At 42.1% G+C, this 19,631-nt stretch overlaps 1 protein-coding gene across 1 annotated transcript in view; it reads right to left on the bottom strand.

Annotated features, from left to right (window-relative positions):
* si:ch211-114m9.1 (rho GTPase-activating protein 44) overlaps positions 1–19,631 on the bottom strand; it is a gene marked incomplete in the record, with an annotated part of 22,568 nt that overhangs the window by 2,535 nt on the left and 402 nt on the right. The window contains 17 exon segments of the mRNA XM_035655544.1: positions 1,221–1,409; positions 1,501–1,518; positions 2,453–2,636; positions 3,484–3,575; positions 3,662–3,775; positions 4,478–4,558; positions 4,736–4,817; positions 5,295–5,406; positions 5,886–6,013; positions 6,389–6,470; positions 6,618–6,686; positions 6,869–6,983; positions 7,123–7,199; positions 8,117–8,228; positions 8,406–8,482; positions 8,609–8,728; positions 9,386–9,425. Of these exon segments, the coding sequence (XP_035511437.1) occupies positions 1,221–1,409; positions 1,501–1,518; positions 2,453–2,636; positions 3,484–3,575; positions 3,662–3,775; positions 4,478–4,558; positions 4,736–4,817; positions 5,295–5,406; positions 5,886–6,013; positions 6,389–6,470; positions 6,618–6,686; positions 6,869–6,983; positions 7,123–7,199; positions 8,117–8,228; positions 8,406–8,482; positions 8,609–8,728; positions 9,386–9,425 (1,692 nt within the window).

Here is a 19,631-nt window from a genome sequence, read left to right as displayed (position 1 = left end):
GTCCTCCCCTGGGGGTGGGTGGGCATGAGAGGTGTCCGGCCGATTTGGCGACACGTTGTCTGAGCTGTAGATATTAAGAGAATAGACAGCACAAAAGAAACAGCTCTAGTGATTGAACAGGGAGACGCATTGGAGCGATATAGGATAAGCTTTTTTGATGATTAGGGTGTTAGTGTGTTAGTTGGTCCGAAGCCAGAAACAGAAGAAAAAAAAAAAGGTAGAATTTGCATTTTAGGGTGGGTGGCGGGCACCAAGCTAAGCACACACTCAACTTAGTGCAAATACAAAGACAAGCACAAAGAAACAGCAAAGGAAAAGAAAGTTTTATTGCCAAAGGAAAAGAATACAGTGTGTAGGACTCCCTCTGTGATCACCTTGTGTCTGCACACTGCATGGAGCTGTGAGGATCTGTCTCTGGAGTCAAAGTGCTGGTCTGCAGCTTACGATATTATCGAGCTGAGCTGATTACTGAATATCTCCACTCTGCTGCATATGGAAACCCTATCTGCCCCTATGACTTGTTTGCATTGCAGTCCTGCAGTCAGCCCAGGGCAGTGTGAAACAGACACAAAACCCTTTCATTGGCTGAAAGAGCCACAGGAGAGGAGGGGAAAGCCAGCCAAGCCAGAAGCCATATTATCTCTTGTCTGCCACGCAGGCAGAGCCAGCGACCATGAGGTGATTATTCATGTGTTTAACTATGATAATCAGACCAAAAAATGGTGAAATCAGTCTGAGTGTCAACAGAAAAGGAAATAATTCACAACCAAAGCTGAGAAAGCCAAGCCACAACAATGGGATATTGGAAATATTAGCATGCTCGCAAAAGGACTTGCAGATAGAAGCTTAGTGTCATGTACAGTACAGAAACAAAACTTCCATAGTATTTGGACTAAAACCCGTCAGAGTTAGAGTCAAAAAATGTAATTATCCTTTTGAATTTTTTTCCCACAGTGACATCAACCTGACGAAATACAGTGAGAACTGAAGAAATGTGGAAAGTGAGAAAAAAAAAAAAATAACACAAAGAGGCATGGAGATGTTGACAGAGAAACACTAAAAAGAAAAAGGAGGCGTCGCAAAAAAAATGGGAGTATGATTAACACAGCCAGGGATCTCGATCACACAGAGCTGAGAAAGATAATGATGGTGATGATGGTAAAAATGAACAGGAGTGGATGCGTGAGGCAATAAGGGACAGCATTTCCACTGTGACTTACCAAACTCTTTCTCCAGGTGGTGGCGTTGCGGATGGGGACGTGGCGAGCTCTCCTGGCTGCTCCGGGATCAGCGTGTCTGCGGGAGAGCCAGGCCCTTGCATGCCCGGAGGGGTGGAGGAGGCCTTGCGTGCCAGCGTGGCCGAACCCTTACGAGACACCCAGGAGGTATCCATAACCCGGACGCCCATACTGAAGACAAACACATATGCCGAGTCATATATGATGACGAGGACAGAGGTGAGAGGGGGTAGTGAGGAAAGAAGTGGGGAAAAAGGCGTACCTTTGTATCTTCCTAATGCTGCGTTAGTAGGGAGAAGAGAGGCAAAAGGGATATGAGGTCAGAAGTAATGTAGACATGGTTCACAATCACAGACTCAGTCACTCAGTATACTGTATATGATGGCAGGGAGGAGAAGATGAGAGGATGTCAGGCCACATAACCAGCCAGTACCTATCTACTGAGCAATTAAAGGCTTGTTTTTTTCTAATTAAACCTGTTTGGTCTTAGAAACGCACAAACACAGAGGCAGAGCAGACGCTTCTTCCTAAGCTGCTAATTACTCTAAATAGATAAAAGCTATTTTATATCACCCCATACTGATAATGGCTGATTATGGGATGGACAGATTGATTTATATTACAGCCCTTTCTTTAATTTGATGTAGGTATTTTGGTGAAGGCCAATTATGCCAGTGTTTTTCCACCGGCTGGAGGAATGACTCAGGCCAGGTGACGTGCTAGCCAGACTGCGAAGGAGGAGATGGGTGTGGGAGGATGGGAAGATAGCCCTGGAGAAATATTTCCTGAGAAAAAAAACACGTAACCAACAGCCCTCCATCAGAGACCCGTTGCCATAGAGATAATGCCACTCAAGGCAATTCAGCACCATGTACTCAAATGACACTAGTTTTCAGCCCTCTCTTCATCTGATGAATGCTAATAATTGAGGATGTAGTTGTGTGTGTTGGAATTATGGACAGGTGAGATATACCATCACCTGTCTGCAGCTTATGGATGCATTTGACTCACTGGAGCGGAAGACTTTAGATAACAGGATGCATAAATACTCCACCAAGGTAATGGACTTTAAATGTGCATGTGTTGCTGGCCTCAAATATAAGAATTAAATATCAGATGCCTGAGAGGAGGCGTGGGTGGAAAAGAGAGAGAAAGAGAGTGAGAGAGTGAGAGAGTGAGAGGTGGGCAGCAGAAGGATGCACTTGGCATCATACCCATCCTTCTTGTAAAACTCCAGCATCATGTTGTCAGTGGCGACGCTCAGTGGGCGTCGGCTCTGGTCGTGTTGCTGCTTGCGCTCTGATTGGTCCATGTCTGGTGAGGGCATGGAGCTGTAGTTGGAGTTGTGGTTGGTGTGGATCGGGCTGCCATAGCTGCCTGTCAAGTTGAATTCAATCTCTAAGGGAGGAGTGGATACACCATCAGCATAAGGTATACTGATGTTACAGTAGTAGCTACACTGGTGTAATTACCAATTTGAAAAAGTGATAGTACCAAATACAATATTATCATGGTTTTATTCAATATTTAATGAAATAATTTAACATTTTGCTTTGTTGCATGCTTTTACTCCACTGAGTAAAAAAACATAATTCATAAAATCAATAATATGACAAGAAAAATTAATGGCTGGTGTACACCTTAACTCTATATCTGTAGTGTATATGAGACTTGTGCAAACAGGAAGTGATCCATTGTAGCGAATGACAAGACAAATTCTTTAAACAGCAAACGCAGCATTAACTGCTGCCCTGAGTTGGGTGATACATGATGCTGCAGCTTCAAACACATCGTGCTCAAATATCATGATGTGTGCAGCACTCATGAGCAGTTTGTTATGCTTCATGTGTGTTTTTGTTGTACAGCTGGTTTGTTGTACGACTTTATGGTCTATTTTATTATCTATTGTTGGTTGTTTATGTGAACTGATAATGATGAAGGACAGTGATAGGATCATAAGGTGTCATCATATTCATATAGGACTGAGCAAGAGAAAAACAATAATTAAATATAGTATACGAAGTATATTCATATTATATCAAGTAATAAATATAAAAGGGCTAATTGTTCTGACAGAAGTCTGACTTTGCTTATGTTTTGATATGTTCATTTGAACAAAATTGTGGGGCATTACTTACAATTTTTTTTTAAATCTCATTTTAGAATTACAATGATGGAAGACCAATTAAAATTGATATGGTGCCCAGCCAGACAACAATATTACATACATAGTATGTGATCCCACCTCCAGGGAAGAACCAGTCAGCATGCTGGATAATGGGCTCAATAATGCCAACAATCTGCAGGGACATGGTGGTCATCATCTCTGTCATGTTCCTGGAAAGAAGAAAAATAACTGAACTACAGTATAAAAGTGTAAAAAAAGAATTGAATTCATGTAAAATAGTTGTTTCAATACATACGGTTCAGTGTGTGTCCAAAGCAAGTTGGGGCCGAGAACAATCGCCATGTTACCAGGAGTCATCTTGTTTGCGTCTTGGTACTCACTTAGCTTGGCTAAAAATTTGATTAGATATCTGTGGAATTTAATTAAGAGTGCATCTTAAAGTCAATTTATTGAATTGAATTTTATTTCTCAGACATCTTGTTAAGCTGCACACATGTACTAACCCTTCAGAGCTGTGTTAGAGATGACTGTCATATTTACCCACATATTGTTACTGAAACTTACTCAGTCACTTTTAGCAGGTTGCAGATCCTGCACAAAGTCATTATATGCGAACCTGTGCTACTGCTACCTACTGTATAAAAATGTAAGGAAATAGCAGCAGCAGTTAAAACCTGCAGATGTAGACATACTGATGTTGCCCTAAACAAGACGAGAAATTAATAGTTGCAGCAATTTTAAAACTTGCCACGTGCAGACATTGATTACTACCGCTGTAAAAGTAATTGCCACCAGGTGGTGCAATATTACAGAATCAATGTCTTTGCCTGTGGGTGGTAAGCCTGCTACTGCTGCTATTTTTTTTTTGCCTGTAGGTGGTGCAGGTTGGACTGAAACTGCAGCGCTGAAACTGATGGTACTTGGCCTGGTATGGGTAATTTGCATCAATGACACGGCTGTTTTCATTTTGAGAAGTTTCTTTTTGTCTTCTTAGAGAGCTTGAGATATGAGTGAAATTTTACCTTGCAATCGTGTTTTCTTTATTTTTATAGTAGGGCCACATGGGAACATGTTTAAATAAAGGTACAGAAAATCAAGGAAAGTGACTGACCTAAAATTGTTCAAGTTGTCTGTGGGGAGTTTTTCACATGCTGCCATTAGTGCTTGTAGTCTCTTGTCCATATCTTGAATGCTGGGGAAATAAAAAATCATTATAATTTACTGTTGCTCCACTTCTAAATAAATGTCACCATTTTTCATTGTGGCAGTTCAGACCCCCTGTATAACGACTTTGGACTACTTTCCGTTTTTCAGTGTGCCCACCGGCATAATTCAAGAACATGTTTTTAATAAGAAAACAGCAACTCACTTGGAGGCCTGAATCCATTCATCATAAAGTTCAGTGGTCATCAGTGGCTCAGGGAGTTCACGGAGGTATGATTTCAGAGCCCCTTTGGGTGAAAAAAACAGGGAGTAAAAACTTGTTAGCTTTTTTAGAGGAGGGGAGGGTTGTTTTCTCTCTTCAGAGCACTGTTGAGGCCATGCCCCATATCTCCACTCCCCTCCAGCAGGCCCTTGCAGCTAGTGCAGCTGCCAGATTGAGATTGCTCAACACAGATTTCATGCTAATGTGTGAAACGGACAGCAATATCAGAACAAAAACCCTTCAGGAAAAGAGCACTGGGGGCAGAGCCGGTGAAGATAGCCAGTAACTGTTCTGTTGTTAACAAAATTTTCCGCCAACTAAGGGCAAAATCAATCTAAAAACTTTCATAAAGTATAAATTACCTTCGCACACCATAAAAACTGCTGCAGATGTTGAGTAAAAACATTTTCCTTTAACATAGATGTGTTTTACAGTTTGTAGTGTAGGGGTTGTTGTTATGGAAATGGGCTTTGAACAAGGCATGTGTGTGGGTGTAGTTCACCTGCGATGGCGTGTGGGTCGGAGGAGTACTCCTGCACATCCAGAACTCCACAGTCCAGGGAAGCTTTCAGCTTCTTCAGCTTGGAGGCTGACGGAGCCACTCTAAAGAGACCCTGCAGCCCACACATAGGAAACATAATCATCTGTAATTATCAGATCTAACATGACCTGCGCATATAAATGTTGTACAAAAGTAATAGCCTCTATCGTTGTGCGCTTGACATCGGTTGATGATAAATAACACAGGAACCTGCAGGTGGTTTTAAATGTTTTAGTCCATTAACTTCAAATCATGTAGGCTATATTTATAACACCGTTGATACTAGCACATTTATGGCATACATTTTTATTTGTGTGTATCTGCACACATATGTGTTTGCCTGCATGTCTGGTGGTGTATGAGTGCGATTGGTTGCAAGGTTACCTTTAAATAAAAGGATTGATAAAGTAAAATTATAATTTAATTAAAATAAAAAATAAGCACCATGTGTGTCCCGGCATAAACAAAAATATGCATTTTAGCCTACACAAAAAGTGATGTGTATATCTGTGTGTGTGTGTGTGTGTGTGTGTGTGTGTGTGTACCCTCTACCTCTTCTTGCATGCCACACTCTAACAACATGGTGACACAAGCTTCAATGGGGAAGGCAATCTCTCTCCCACTAATGTTCAGGTGTTCCTCTAGAGACTTGCCAAAGGACGGCTTCTCCACCCACGCCTCTGCAACACACAACAACAACTTGAATCGCAACCACACACGCAAACAATAACAAACTTATTCACCTCAGCTGCATCCCCTCCTGGACTTCAGACCAATCACTGTATAAAAAGTCTGGAGACATTTGTGGGAACCTTTATTGACATTATTATTTATTTGGAAAATATGACGTTTAAGTTTGGTTTAGCTCTTGTAAAGCAGCCATTGCTTAAATATGAAGGTGGATAATTAAAGCTTAATGAGATTGTTATGTGACACGTCAGGGCTGTTAACTCCATTACTTCTCATCTTGATATTGCTTCAGGTGCAATATTGCAGCAGCTCTACACACACACACAGACACACACACACACACACACACAAACTGTAAGACTCACCTTGGTGAGCTTTAATCTGGGGCAGGATACTGTGAAGAATCTCTAATGACTTCCTGTGGTATTCTGCCTGCGTTTCTATCAGCTATAGAAGGGGACAGCGTGATAAGAGGGTGTACAAATGTGTATCATACAATGAAGTTAATCTACAATATTTTCTGTAAGCAGAAACTAAATAAAAATACAATATTTTCTCATTTGTATTAGAACTTTGATGATAAAATATACTTACTGTCTGGAAGTAGTTTGCATAGTCTATTTCTTTGGCCACAAAACTGTACATATCTGCTGACAGCTGATCCTGAAACAGAAAGTAGAGAGCCATCATCTGATAAGAAATGATCTCACCTACATATAGCTGTAATATCATCCTCGATTGTGGTCCATTTGTGTCGGATACATGCAGGAGGGATATAAATCAAAAAGAGAGCCAAGGAGCTGGAGGAGGGAATAATATTTGAGTATCTCTGACTGGTGACTCACCCTGCAAATCTCCATCCGATTGGCTGCCTCCTCCATCTCCTCTCTCAGAGACTCGGACTTGGCGCCGGGCTGCAGTGTGCTCGGGTGACTGGATGACTTGGAGGACTGATGAAATCTATAGGCATGAGGCGGGAAAAAAAGAGGAAAAAACCACATTGGATACGTCATGCTACTTGCACAGTCATTTAAAACCTGAGCCTTATTTAAAAAATGTAAATGAACAAGAGCAGCTCTTAAATGTGGACGTCCATCACCTTGTCCGAGCGGAGTCCATGTCCAAGACAAGTTTAGCTAAGTGCTTCCTCTGTTTCTGGATGTTGGGAATGTCCACCTGAAAAAGAATATTAAGTGGATGATTAAAGTCAGCTCAGAGAATAAAAGTGCAGCACTTTTATGTAAATGTATTCTGCTTGTAATTTTGTGCAGCTCTGTAATGCATATCAGGTTGTATCAAGGTGTTAAGTCTTAATTGGTGCAGTAGATAACAGCAGTGCCGGTGTAGGTACCAGATATGCTCGGCCTGGCAGATCTGCTTGGGTTTCTGCATTTACGACGACCTAACACATTATCACATGATTGGCTGTACATTGGAAAGCGTACAGATGCCGTGTGTTTGCTCCGCAGATTAACAAATTTTGACTTTACGATTTTTGTGTAGAGAAAAAGATCTGCATCCAATACTGTACATATTAAATATATAGACTACTACTATACTACTTATATATCCTAACTTGGATATGACACTCAACAGACCTTTTTCACAGCAGCCATTTTGGCATGGCATAGTAGGGTAAACACAGGCGGTTCAGTTATACTAATTAAGGGCCTGTTCCATTAAAGTCAACCAGACTCTGCTACACTAAATGGAACGAAACCTTAATTAGCTCATTAGCAAGACCTGTGTTTACCCTACAAATCCATTTTAAAATTAGTATATTAAACATGAAATATGATAATAAATAATATGATTCACCTAGCTCTTTGAAGGATAGGCATTATTTGAGTTACAAATATACACATGTCAACCCCCATGTAAAAAGGCTGAGGGTCCAATGAGGTTCTAGCTTGTGATGTAGAGTCATTTTTTGAAAATAAAGAATTTAAAATGCAAAATTCAACAGTGAAAGAAGATTTACAGAACAGACTCGGCAGCCAGTCATATTGTGTTAATGTGTTATGTCATCAGTAAATGCAAGACCCTGAGCGGATCTGCCAGGCAGCGCATATCTTGTACCCACACCGGCTCACCTCAGCAAGCACATAGAGAGGCTCCACCACATCTCTCTCTATCTGGAACTCAAACTGGATGAGCTCCTGGGCCAACTTCTCTTCTGTCTCCCCACACAGCTTCAGCATCTTCCTGTTTGGTGACAGCCAAAGTCACAGGCAATCAAATGCAATTAAAATGCAGACAAGGGTAATGAGGACAGAGAAGAATTCAATAGCCAAATCAATAATTAAAGATGACTCTCTGTGCATGTGTGTATGTATGCTAGGGAAGTGTGTGAGCAAAGGCCTGTTAACTACAGTGACTTACCCCAGGAGAGAGTCGTCCCCCAACACTGCAGCCCCTTCTACCATACATTGTGCCAGGATCGTGAGCGGTAGTTTTTTCTGACAGTAAAGACAAATTCTATTATTTGAGCTTCTGTAAAATTCATACAAGATTATGAATGGTATGTTTCATCATTGCACATCCCATCATATCCATGTCTGATTGAATGATGGACAGGTACTCACAGAAGGTGACTTGACGGATCTCTTCTCCATATCAGTCCCCTGCTGACCCTGCAGGCAGGCGGTCAGCTTCTTGTGAGTGCTGTGTGTCACCTGCTTGACCAGATCCAGACGCTTCTCCACCTGAAAGAACACACGCGGACACACCACAGAGGCCTCTTGTCATACCCACCCATGTATTACCATAGAAACAACACTGCTGCTGTCTTCATGGCAAAGATTGGCAGTACACAGGTTATGTATATGCATAAAGGTTATACTTCAATTGTGTTTAAAAATGACACGTTTAACATTGTTGGTCTCTCAAAATAAGCATCTTTATGGGTTGTGCCAAGATATAATGTGATATCTTCAATGATCCATAAAAAAATATTTGATAATAAAAATTGTAATAATTAGTCGCAAAGAGGTTGTGAGATGGTCAAAGGAAAAAAATGCAGTTATAAAACCTGTTTAGTTTTCTGACTTTCTCTTTTTTTCAATTGAAACAACCTCTGTCTTAAGCATTGCTCTTTAATTGAACTGCATACGGACAAAATGTTATCCTTGGTGAGACCTAGCTTCGCTTTAAGGGGTAAGAAGACAAAAACTGTTAAAACCACTCATCTCCATTATGGTCAAACACAGCCGTCATAATCACATGATTTACTCCTGTTAATTTAACACAGTGTGTAAAATGACGGGACTAACCACTTGATCAAGGACCTGGTTTACAGGTGTTGTGATTGCACCCTCAGCCTACACACACAAAACACACACACAGGCTACACCACAACTCACCTGTAGAAGGTCCTCGCTTAACACCTCTGTTTTTTCTGCCCTGTAGGGATAGAAAGTGTAAAACAGTCAGGGTATCCAGTGGAGGCAACATGAACATTAGCTGATGCTAGCATTTTGAAACAAATGACTGCCCATGAGCAACATTGCAGACGTCTGATTCCTGCTGGATATAACAGCTCTGTCAATGAATGCAGCTTTATGCACTGTAAAGTCTTTTAAGTCACAGAGATTGAGCGTATTGATTGAGTCGTGATGGTGAATATTGCAGACTGGTTTCATATTCAAATAATAAAACTCTTTTCATAAGCTCACGATGACATACTAGTTATGGTGATTTGTGGCAGTCTGCAAGTCTCATATGTATCCAAATTTGTTTCACATTGGTGTGTCTTTGCCAAAATGTTTCACAGTTGTGAAATAAAGTCCCAGCTGCCTTGCATTGAATGCAGACTCATTCACTGAATTTTTGTACAACATCAATGTGACAGCACTCCAAAATGGGTGGGCCACATCCATGCACCTGTCCCTTTGGAGCATGTGTGGGTGTTCATGTGTTTGTTTCACTGTCTCTCTTAGTCATGATATTAGACAATACATAGGCTCAACATATTAATTATCACTACACATGCTGTAAACTCGCTGGAGCCTTCTAACACCAGCATGAGTGCAACAGGCAGGATGGCAGTGACCAAAGGCCACTGATTCAAATATGCCAGTTCCCACTGAGGAGCATCACATCCCACTGTGGATCCAGCAGACTGGGGACTTAGCCAAAGACTGAAGGAAAGGGCAGAGCTGCACTGCCGCTGAAGCAGATAAAACTACTCATCCGGAGTACTGAATGAGCCATAAGCTCAGAGAAGAGCAAACCACTGGATATCATAAATATACGGTGTCAGATCAGTTCAGACAGCTTATATTTTAAGACTTAGGTCCTTTTTCAGCAAGAGGTTTTCCCAACAGAGCTCAATACTTTTTTTTTTAATCCTTCAAGAAAAGATGAAATAGGCAAATTGTCTCCTAGGAGAACATAAATTATATTACATTTGGGTTGTTTTTTTAGAATTCCTTTAAACAAACTTGGGCAAAACAATGCACATGTCTAAAGCAACAATCAAGGACCTATCAGGACCACCTAATCAGGCTGGAGGATAACATGTACTTCCTGCTCAAAAGGGGCTGTAGGCTGACATGGGAGGGATTGCTTAGGCAGACAGTCTGGCCTCCTAAACTGACTCGAAACCAGACCTGTAGACCCCCAGCAACCACCCAGTGGTGCACATACTCTCTCAGCACTTCCCCTTCCTGTCTGCACAACCTCTTCCTGCTATTGTGCCCCAACCATGCCAATGCCAATTGCGAATAATAGCTTTTTTTGTATCATTCATTTAAAAACAAAATCTTAATTTATCTCACTGTTGACCAAGAGAATGGAAAAGACCTTGGTTTGTGCTTTATCATTCACCAGCCAGACAAAAATACATTACTAAAATGCTCTTTTCATGGATGATGCCTTGTACACCAAGTCTGTCAAATACACAGCATTGCAGCTCAGTGCATCATGCTGAAGATCACTGTATAAAAGTTGCACAAAATAAAAGGACTGAAGTGTGGTTGTTTAATGTTGACATGTAGTTGTGTGTACATACTCCATACACCAACAACAGAAAGCCTAGCTTTAATGATGTCAGTTATTGCCATCCCCAGGTCTCAGTGCCAAGATGTGAGCATGGAGCCATGGGAACTGGGTCAAACCACGTACCAATGGCTCTAATCACAGCCAGCCTCTTGGAAAACTGCAATGCTCAATGATCTAGGAGGAAAAATACAGGAAATGTGTGTGTTGCTCGCCTAAGAGGGAGAGAGAAAATGATAGCCGAGCAAGAGATTTCTGGCATGATCTGTAAGGATAAGTGTGATTGCAGATTGCTGATTACATGACAAAAGGGGATAAAAATAACCAGAGTGGCGCACTAAAGTTTGGCTCAGTTCTTACTGCGACACTCCAACAGCTCCAAATAATCTCTAAAACTCCATGTTCTATAAAAGACCTTGCGGACCAGAGTGTCACATGTATTCCACGCCTAACTTGTAGCCTGGAGGTCTGCAATGCAGCTGTGAGCTCGTCAGTGTCTATGAGTCCTCAGACTGGCTGGTTGAAGTGTCCCTTGGGAGAATCTGGCAGCTGAGGGACTCTAATGGGGGGCCCAACAGCACAGATGGGACGGGAGCTCCAGCAGTGACAGGGATGTGGAGAAGCTACTCTATTAGCGATGCCTGGCAGAGATACATGGACAACCTGTGCGGCTCTCTCTGGCCTAGCTGTCTGAGTCAGGAGTGCTGCTGATAAACCTAAACCTCAGACTTTCTCAACAATATGACAGCTGCATAAAATGCTAGAAAGTTTTAATAGTGAGGGGCCATCCTGTTCCTATCACTTTCTGTTTGTCTCCAGTGTGTGTTTGTGTGAGTGTGGGAGTGTTTTTCCTGTAGGGTCGACCGAGGGAACATAGACGCGGTGCAAACCGAAAAAGGGTGGCTAAAAACACTATTCATTAATTAGATGTGCTGTATAAAACAAGGGAATGAAATTTTTAAACGCAGACATCTGGCGTTCTCGCTGACCACAACTGATGTGGCCATTATGACCTAGACTTCAAACAAATTGGAGCATGTCTTCAAAGACAGCAGACCGTCTTGTTCTTTGAGCTTGTTTGTTTTGTTTGACAGTGGCATTTCCTCTTAGGAAAGCAGCATCGTACATCATTGGCCTGTGAAGACACAGAGACGAAGTAGCATTGCATACAGTAGGCTGGACTGCAGCGGGTCTTGGAGTTGCTTTGTTACAGAACCTGATGTAAAGCTGACTTCCAAAAGATTTTGTAGGTGAGGAGAGAAATTTGTCTCAGCAAATAGTGTGCACAACGAGTCCTGGGAGGAAAGTAAACACGTGGGAGAGTTGGCAGCCATGTGGGCGGCGTGCTCATGGAGGAGGAGAGAGACCGCTTTATGCCAACCATCTGCCACTTTGCAGGCATTCCTTTACCTGGAGCTGCTGATGACTCAATACAAACAGACACACACAGCACACACACACGTGCACAAACGTGTATAAATATTAACAGATTAATTAACAAACCAAAGTCAAAAATGCTGATATTTATTATAAGCTACCAGTCCAACACATACAAAATAATTCCAAAAGCTGACAAAATCATGCTTGTTTCTTTGATGAATCAGCGAAGAAAGAACTATAAATCTGTGCGATGCAAACATGGATGACCGCAGAAACTAAAAATGAATTAGTTGAGACAATATTGACACAGAAAGATCAACTTCCAGACTCTCTGATGGCAACATTAACAAAGTGCTGATAAGAAGCAGGGTCTGAATCTGTTGAGGACATCTGGGCTTGTGTATTTACAGCTGGCTAAAGAAAATGCAATTTTATTGTGAATATTTTCCCAGGGACCTTAGACATTCCAAGTCATTGCAATTCCATAAAGTTGGAAGTAACATGTGCGCTCCAAATACCCAGCTGACCATTACAGCCGCACATTCCATACAAATATGTCTTATATAATAAATAATTCTATCTAGAGATATGTTAATGTTGGAAACCCTCATGCTTAGCCCCCCCAGCGCTGTGCATGGTATATGAAAGCACGAATAATCTATGTCGATATAATCAAAATGTGAATAAAATAACATCCGTAGTCTTGAACATATTGCCTTGGTAGCTAGCCAACACTGTCGGCTGTAAAACCTTCAGTCCACACGTCCGGCTGAGATTGGTCTGAACAAAAAGAAAATGGTCAAATTCTCATTTTGCTCACAATGCTGCTAGCCTGGCAAACAAAAATGCCTACTCTGAGGCCTAGAGGAGCTTTGCTAGATGCTAGGTCCTGTGCTGGAAGGGGAGGGTAGTGGAGCAGAATGGTGGCCCTGGGCCACAGCAGGGCACCACACGGCCTGGAGCGCTGGCATGAATTCCACAGTGAGCCACACACACACAAATATACATACACAAAAACATACAGCAGTGTTCATGCTAGAGATGCTCTGTGAATATTTCTCCATTTAATGCTTTTTTTTTCCTCCAGACCTTTCCCCGTGCAAACGCATCTAGAGGCCCACTCGGTTTCCTCCCAAATGACAAGGCGGAGGGGCTGATGGGATACAAGGTTACTAAAACAGAAAAACCCACTTACTGTAGTTGTCCAGCAAACTAGGTCACAGTTCTGTTAAGTATGCAAGAATAACTGTGAGTGGAGTGTACACATACGTGCACACAGGCGTGCACACACACACACAAAACACACACATGTCCAGAGAGAGAGAGAGAGAGAGAGAGAGAGAGAGCCTGCAGCATTCAGCAACGTTTCACTGGAAACACAAGCAGTGAGTTATCTCTAATAACTTTATTCATGGTGAATAATTTCCACAAAAAGCACTCTGCTCTGTGAGTTTTACACTGCCCAAGCAGACACACACTGCACCTAAATGATGCCAAATGTCCAGTAGAGAGCATCAATTAGACAATGAAGGTGATGTGACAAAGATCGATACGGTGCTGTATTGCCATCCAGGCCATAAATGAAATCATTTACAAAAGCCGTCTTGCTTTGATAGATATAAAGATATATAAATCTTCACCATTTTGGAAAATTTAACATGATGTGATGGTTAAGAAGGTGTTGGAACAGCTAATACCATATGAGCGTTTCTAGGCAACCAAAGATGTTATATCAACGGTATAGAAAAGGGAGGTGGAGAATCATCTTCTCAAAAATGTACATGAAAAATAAGAACGAGGTAAACAAAACAGGAAATTGTTATTAGTAGATTAGTGCTTCCTGTTTTGAGACTATTGGCATTCCTGAATAGAAGGAAGTGGGCATGTTGATAGGGAGTTGCCCGTCTCCTTAAGAGAACTTAGTTATTTCTAACAACAATGACGCTACTCTCATTTAAAGCTATTTATTTCTCAGAATAATGCCGTAGCCAAGGGCTGAGGTTGAACACCACTATAAATTAAGAAGACTTATCGCCAGCAGAGCACTATGTGAATTTGGAATGTTTTTACAGCACTAACTTTATCATTGCTTTTAACTAGAAATGTATTATTTTCATGACGTACAAAAATGGCTACCACACCAGAGAGCGTATTACCTCTAAAGAGCATTTATTGCAAAAAACAATTCTGCGTAATAAACATAAATTTAACCTACTGAAAAAGTTACTGAAACAGAGGATTGTGATATTATGTTACGTTAACAGTACCATCTGTTGCAGATAGCTATGAGACAGAATATTAAATCCTCTTTAGACTGTGTCTTGTTCCTGAATGCCTCACAGCTTGAATTGTATCTGACTCATTTACTGCATTTCAGTCAGACCCCGAGGTCACTTCCTGTTGGAGATGAGTTCATGAGCAACAGACTGGGTCAACCCCGACACCCGTGATACACTGTGGCTGTGATCGAACCTGCTTTAATATGTAGCAGGTTAATGGGGACAAAAAGTAAATCATAGTGCAAATCAAAGTGTGATCGAGCAGTTGTCCCCAAAGCTGTTTATATGCCATGTTGTGTCTTACATGTGAGTTTGTGGCGGACCACCAGTACAGGGGCTCTTTAAGAGGTTAGTCTTTTGAGAGAATCAGTCACATAGAAAGGGAGAAACAACGCTTCTGTCAGATATTACATCATCTCTCTTTTGATGCCCCAAATGGCCCCTTGACAAAGGCTCTTTATCACTAACTCTACCCTGTAGTATGCTGTCTCTGAGAGGCACCGACAGGATTATGGGAGGGTTATCAACATGAACCTCTGATACTATGACTGAATGGCTCTATACAATCACAGCTTTAAATAAAGATACACCATCTAGAACAAAAGTAATGACTAGTTTTTTGATTGTTGATGACTGCTGCCTCAAAACTACATGAAACGCTTGCCAAGAATTGGACTTGACTTGGTAAATAACATGCTGAGTGTACTTTTCAGTCAAGAATTAACAATGTGATCAGCCGGAAACTAAACAAAAGTGAACCCAGAAGAGCACTCAATCAACTGCCCCGCGAAGGCCACTTGCTCTGAGATCTCCACCGTGTTGTCCCCACCTGCAAACCTGGCAAATCAAGATAATGAGGTGGGGGAAGAAAAAAGAGAAGAGAGGAGGAGATGCTGCATTGGCATGCAACAGGGTTGCCTACTACATCTCATGTTACCTGTCAGCTACCATATGCTCTTCTAGTCACATTCTTGCTAAGAGGTGCACATGTGCTAATGCTGTACTGAATGTAAAAACAGCCAGACAGTTATTTTATTAACAGAAATGTGTTTCCCAGACAAATATGTTCCGGATTTATGCATAATTTTGTCTTTTCTGTTCTTTTGTCAGCATTTGAGTAAGGGAGTGCAACGAGTACTACAAAGTGCATAACACGTTAACACTCCCACTCCTGTAAATTCTTTCACTGGATACTTCTCTTTTGTCACTGAAAATCCATGGAAGGCCAGCATGCAAGCTTATCGCTAACACATTCACCTACTACGTCACATTTGTCGGATGGAAGAAAAAGCAAGAGTGAGACAATGCGGGAGAGAAAGCATCTACAACTCATCTGCCAGCCCACAAATGGCTGCCATTTTCTGATAATTGCATCGCGGAGTGGTGCGCTAAAGCCTACCCTAAAGGCATGAGCAGGAAGAGGGCTATTACCATGCACTAGTGGTGAACATCATACAGGTGAGTAATGCAGTGTGGGGTGAGAGACAATTTGTCAGGAGGTTAGGGGTAGAAACAGTGGTGCCCTTTTAAAGTATAAAATGGAACAAAGACTTTTTTGCCCTTTCTTTAATGGGTGAAATTCACTTATTGTCTAGCATGTATATACCAGTCTGACTGGTATCATGGAGTATTTTACCAGGCTGTCCTAGACCTAGATAGGGCAGTGAGTTGGGAATAGAGAAATAGGTCATGAGAAATGGAGGGTGGGAGCTGGCTGAACTGAAGTAATCTGTTCCTGCCTTATTTGGTGTGTGAGGGCATCAAAACAATTACAATAAAAACAAAATATGTCTACTGTTAATCATGGAGAGGCATCAACACTGAGTTAAATGCTTAACTAGTAAACATTTTGGCTAAAGTTAACAAAATGAAAACAAATTCAGGCATAATTTCTCGCACTTTGCAGAGCTGTGACACCCTTCTGTCTCTCCCACTGCACCATAACACATTTCTTTTAGCTATAGAGTATGCATGGCTGCACATCCTACAGTACGAGGTCTTGCTCCACAGAGGTGATTGGTCAAGCTGGCGATCACATGACATAGATCTCACCCAGGCAGGCAAGTGGCGGCAGCAGCAGCAGCAGCAGTAGCAGCAGCGGACTCAGAGAGCCAAAGGGATGCTGACACAGCACACCTGATCACCAACCCCCCACAGAAAAAGACCTTCAATCTCCATCACAAAGAAGAGACATAAAAAAAGACTCATGGAAGGAGAAACACTCGCCATTACATACATAATAAGACATGCGAAAGAGGCGAGCAGATTAAAAGACTGCCGTTATAACAGTTTACTCATTATCTCTTAATGAAGACACACGCAGATTCCTATTATCAAAGTCATACAGTCTCCAACATGGCTTGTGTGCTTCTTTTAGGTTTGTTGAGTTGGTTTGAAGAGACTGAAGACTGGTATCAGCGGCTCCACTGAGACTGCTGAGGTTCAGGAAGGTCAAACCAACAGAGTAACCCCGTTCCACTCTGAAGATGGGTGATGCCCTGAGTCAGCAGAATAGCATATCTGAAGCCTCAGTGAGTACAAGATGAAGCAAAACTATGATTGGTGAAATCTTTAAGCAAATTATTTTTTTTTACTGATTTGCTAATTTATTCATGTCTTTGCAGGATAACATTTGTACTGCTTCAAGTAGCTAGAAGGAGAATGAGAAATCATCTCTGAAAAGACAGCAAAGGTTTTAAACCATACACATCTCCATTTCAGTCTACACGGCACAGCTGGGGCGTGTGCAAATGCAAATAATGTTATAAAGATTACGGTCTAGACCTACTCTATTTGAAAAGTGTCCTGAGATAACTTTTGTTGTGAATTGGCGCTATACAAAGAAAAACTGAATTGAATTGAACTGTTCAGCAACCATTAAAATTGGGATCCTCCTCCTGGCAGTGTTACAGTAGTAGAACTGTGGCATGATGGGAATGTTTAGGGAGCGTGAATGTTTACATTAAGATGCCTTAATAAACTGCACATACAAACACGTGTCTGACCCCACCCACTGATCCTGCACTAACACACCAAGGCACGTGTGTGCAAGGACACATGGATCCGAACAGGCATGCATGTAAAGCATCCAAACACCCTCGCACATTTCTCCTCTGTGGGTGGTACTATCAAGGGACATTATCGCAAACATAGGATGAAAACATAAGAAAACTTGCCTCAGCACAACACCTCTGCAACTCAATGAATAGAGCAAAAAATTACTTGAAATACATGTAAAACAAGATTGCAATTAACAAGAACAGCATGCTGACCTTGTAACATAAAAACCATTTTGATGGGCAATTTCATTCAGAGCACCCCATGATAGTGTGCTTCTTTCATCAACATTCAACTTCCGGCCCAGGTTGCTAGAGATGGTACAGCTTAGACTACTCCTTTCCTTCCATCTCTCCCTGTATGACACAGCCAATGCCTTACACTGCTCAAGGTCACTAGAGGGTTACACCTGTTACTCCTTGCCCTGATCCAAAGCTCATTCACAGAAGCTCCCCTCGGCATGAGGCAACTGGCAGTGGATAGCTGTGAACTTCTCCTTCGATTTGAGGGTTTGAGAGTTACAGTCGCTGGCTGTGAACTGCAGGTACCATAAGCAGGGGGTCAGGACTGTTCAGGGAGAATGCTGGTGCTCATTATGGCTCTAAGGTAGAGGCAGACCACCTCAGCAGGTTGCTGTTGCTGCTCTTAAGACAGACAGCTTCAGAAAACAGCAGAGTGTGAGAAGAATATAATACTGCACAACAGCACCGGCACGCACTACATGCGGGGGGAACGTTTAAATAAGGCTGTGTAAGTGCACACACAAGGAAGAACTGCCCTATCTTCTCTGCTCATATGAAGGCCCACAAGCCCACACACATTTCCAGCATCACACTCCCACACACACACACACTAATGAGTCACACAGAAATGATTATAAAAAGACTGGAGCTAGAAAAAGCAGCCTGAACCAAGGGGTAACTGACAATGATAGCACAAACAGAGCCCGCAAGGTGTGTCCCCTCCTTTCTGAGTGCATGCCACTCACACAGCCTTGTAATAATAATGACCCACACCTCCTGGCCCTAATCCCCCCCGCCCCTACCAAGCAGAGAACACCTCCCGACCCAGCACTGCTTGACAAGCTGCTCTGCCTCCCTGTGAGGTGAATGAAAAGTGTTGGGGGTGGAAGAATGATAAACCCATAGGAGCTGCATAAAAGGTCACAAAGCATCTTTTTCTGAAGGTGGGGAAGGATTTCAGAACCACCCAGATGCAGGTAGAACAGGAGACTGAGAGGAGAGGGATGGAAAATCCTCCCACATTAACCTCTCATTTAGTTTTGGATCTGGCTTTTAGGAACTAAGGTGGCATAATACAGCATCCTCTTGAAAATGCCAATACTATAATCCCATTTTTTAAAACAAAAAGATAGATGCCAGATGCGGATTACGACCTTCAGGAATGCATGGACTTGATAACCCACGCCTAGGAGGTGCTTCCCTCCACACAGCTGATATTACTGCGTAATGAAAACATTGCGCCTTTTTCCATTTTCCCTCACGTCGCAGCCCACACCGCATCCGTCTGCATCACGTTCACCTATTGACAGGTTATGTGACAGGGGGTCAATTTAATCACATCATAACTTCACAATCGCATGTTTTTCATACTCCAGGGGGTATACCTGGTCTTAAAGAGGGGGTCGCCCCTGTGTGATGAGCTGCGATTGTCTATATTTAATGTATTTCCGTGGGCAGGTTGTACTGGGGCAATGCGCCTACACGCTGCCTATGCGGTAGCCTCCTCCAATGGACATTACGCATAGGAGCACCAAAGGCGTTTTAAACATGGTGTATTCTTTTGTTCTTCTGAATTAGTCCGATTACACTGACCACTGTCTATTCCATATATTCAGCCTGATAACATAAAACAGAGATCATAATTTGCATGA

Source organism: Morone saxatilis, unplaced genomic scaffold (assembly GCF_004916995.1).
Source record: "Morone saxatilis isolate NCDOM2014 unplaced genomic scaffold, NCSU_SB_2.0 Contig14, whole genome shotgun sequence".
NCBI lineage: Eukaryota > Metazoa > Chordata > Actinopteri > Moronidae > Morone > Morone saxatilis.
Note: the sequence above shows the minus strand (reverse complement) of the source record. Positions and strands in the feature narration are given on the sequence as shown.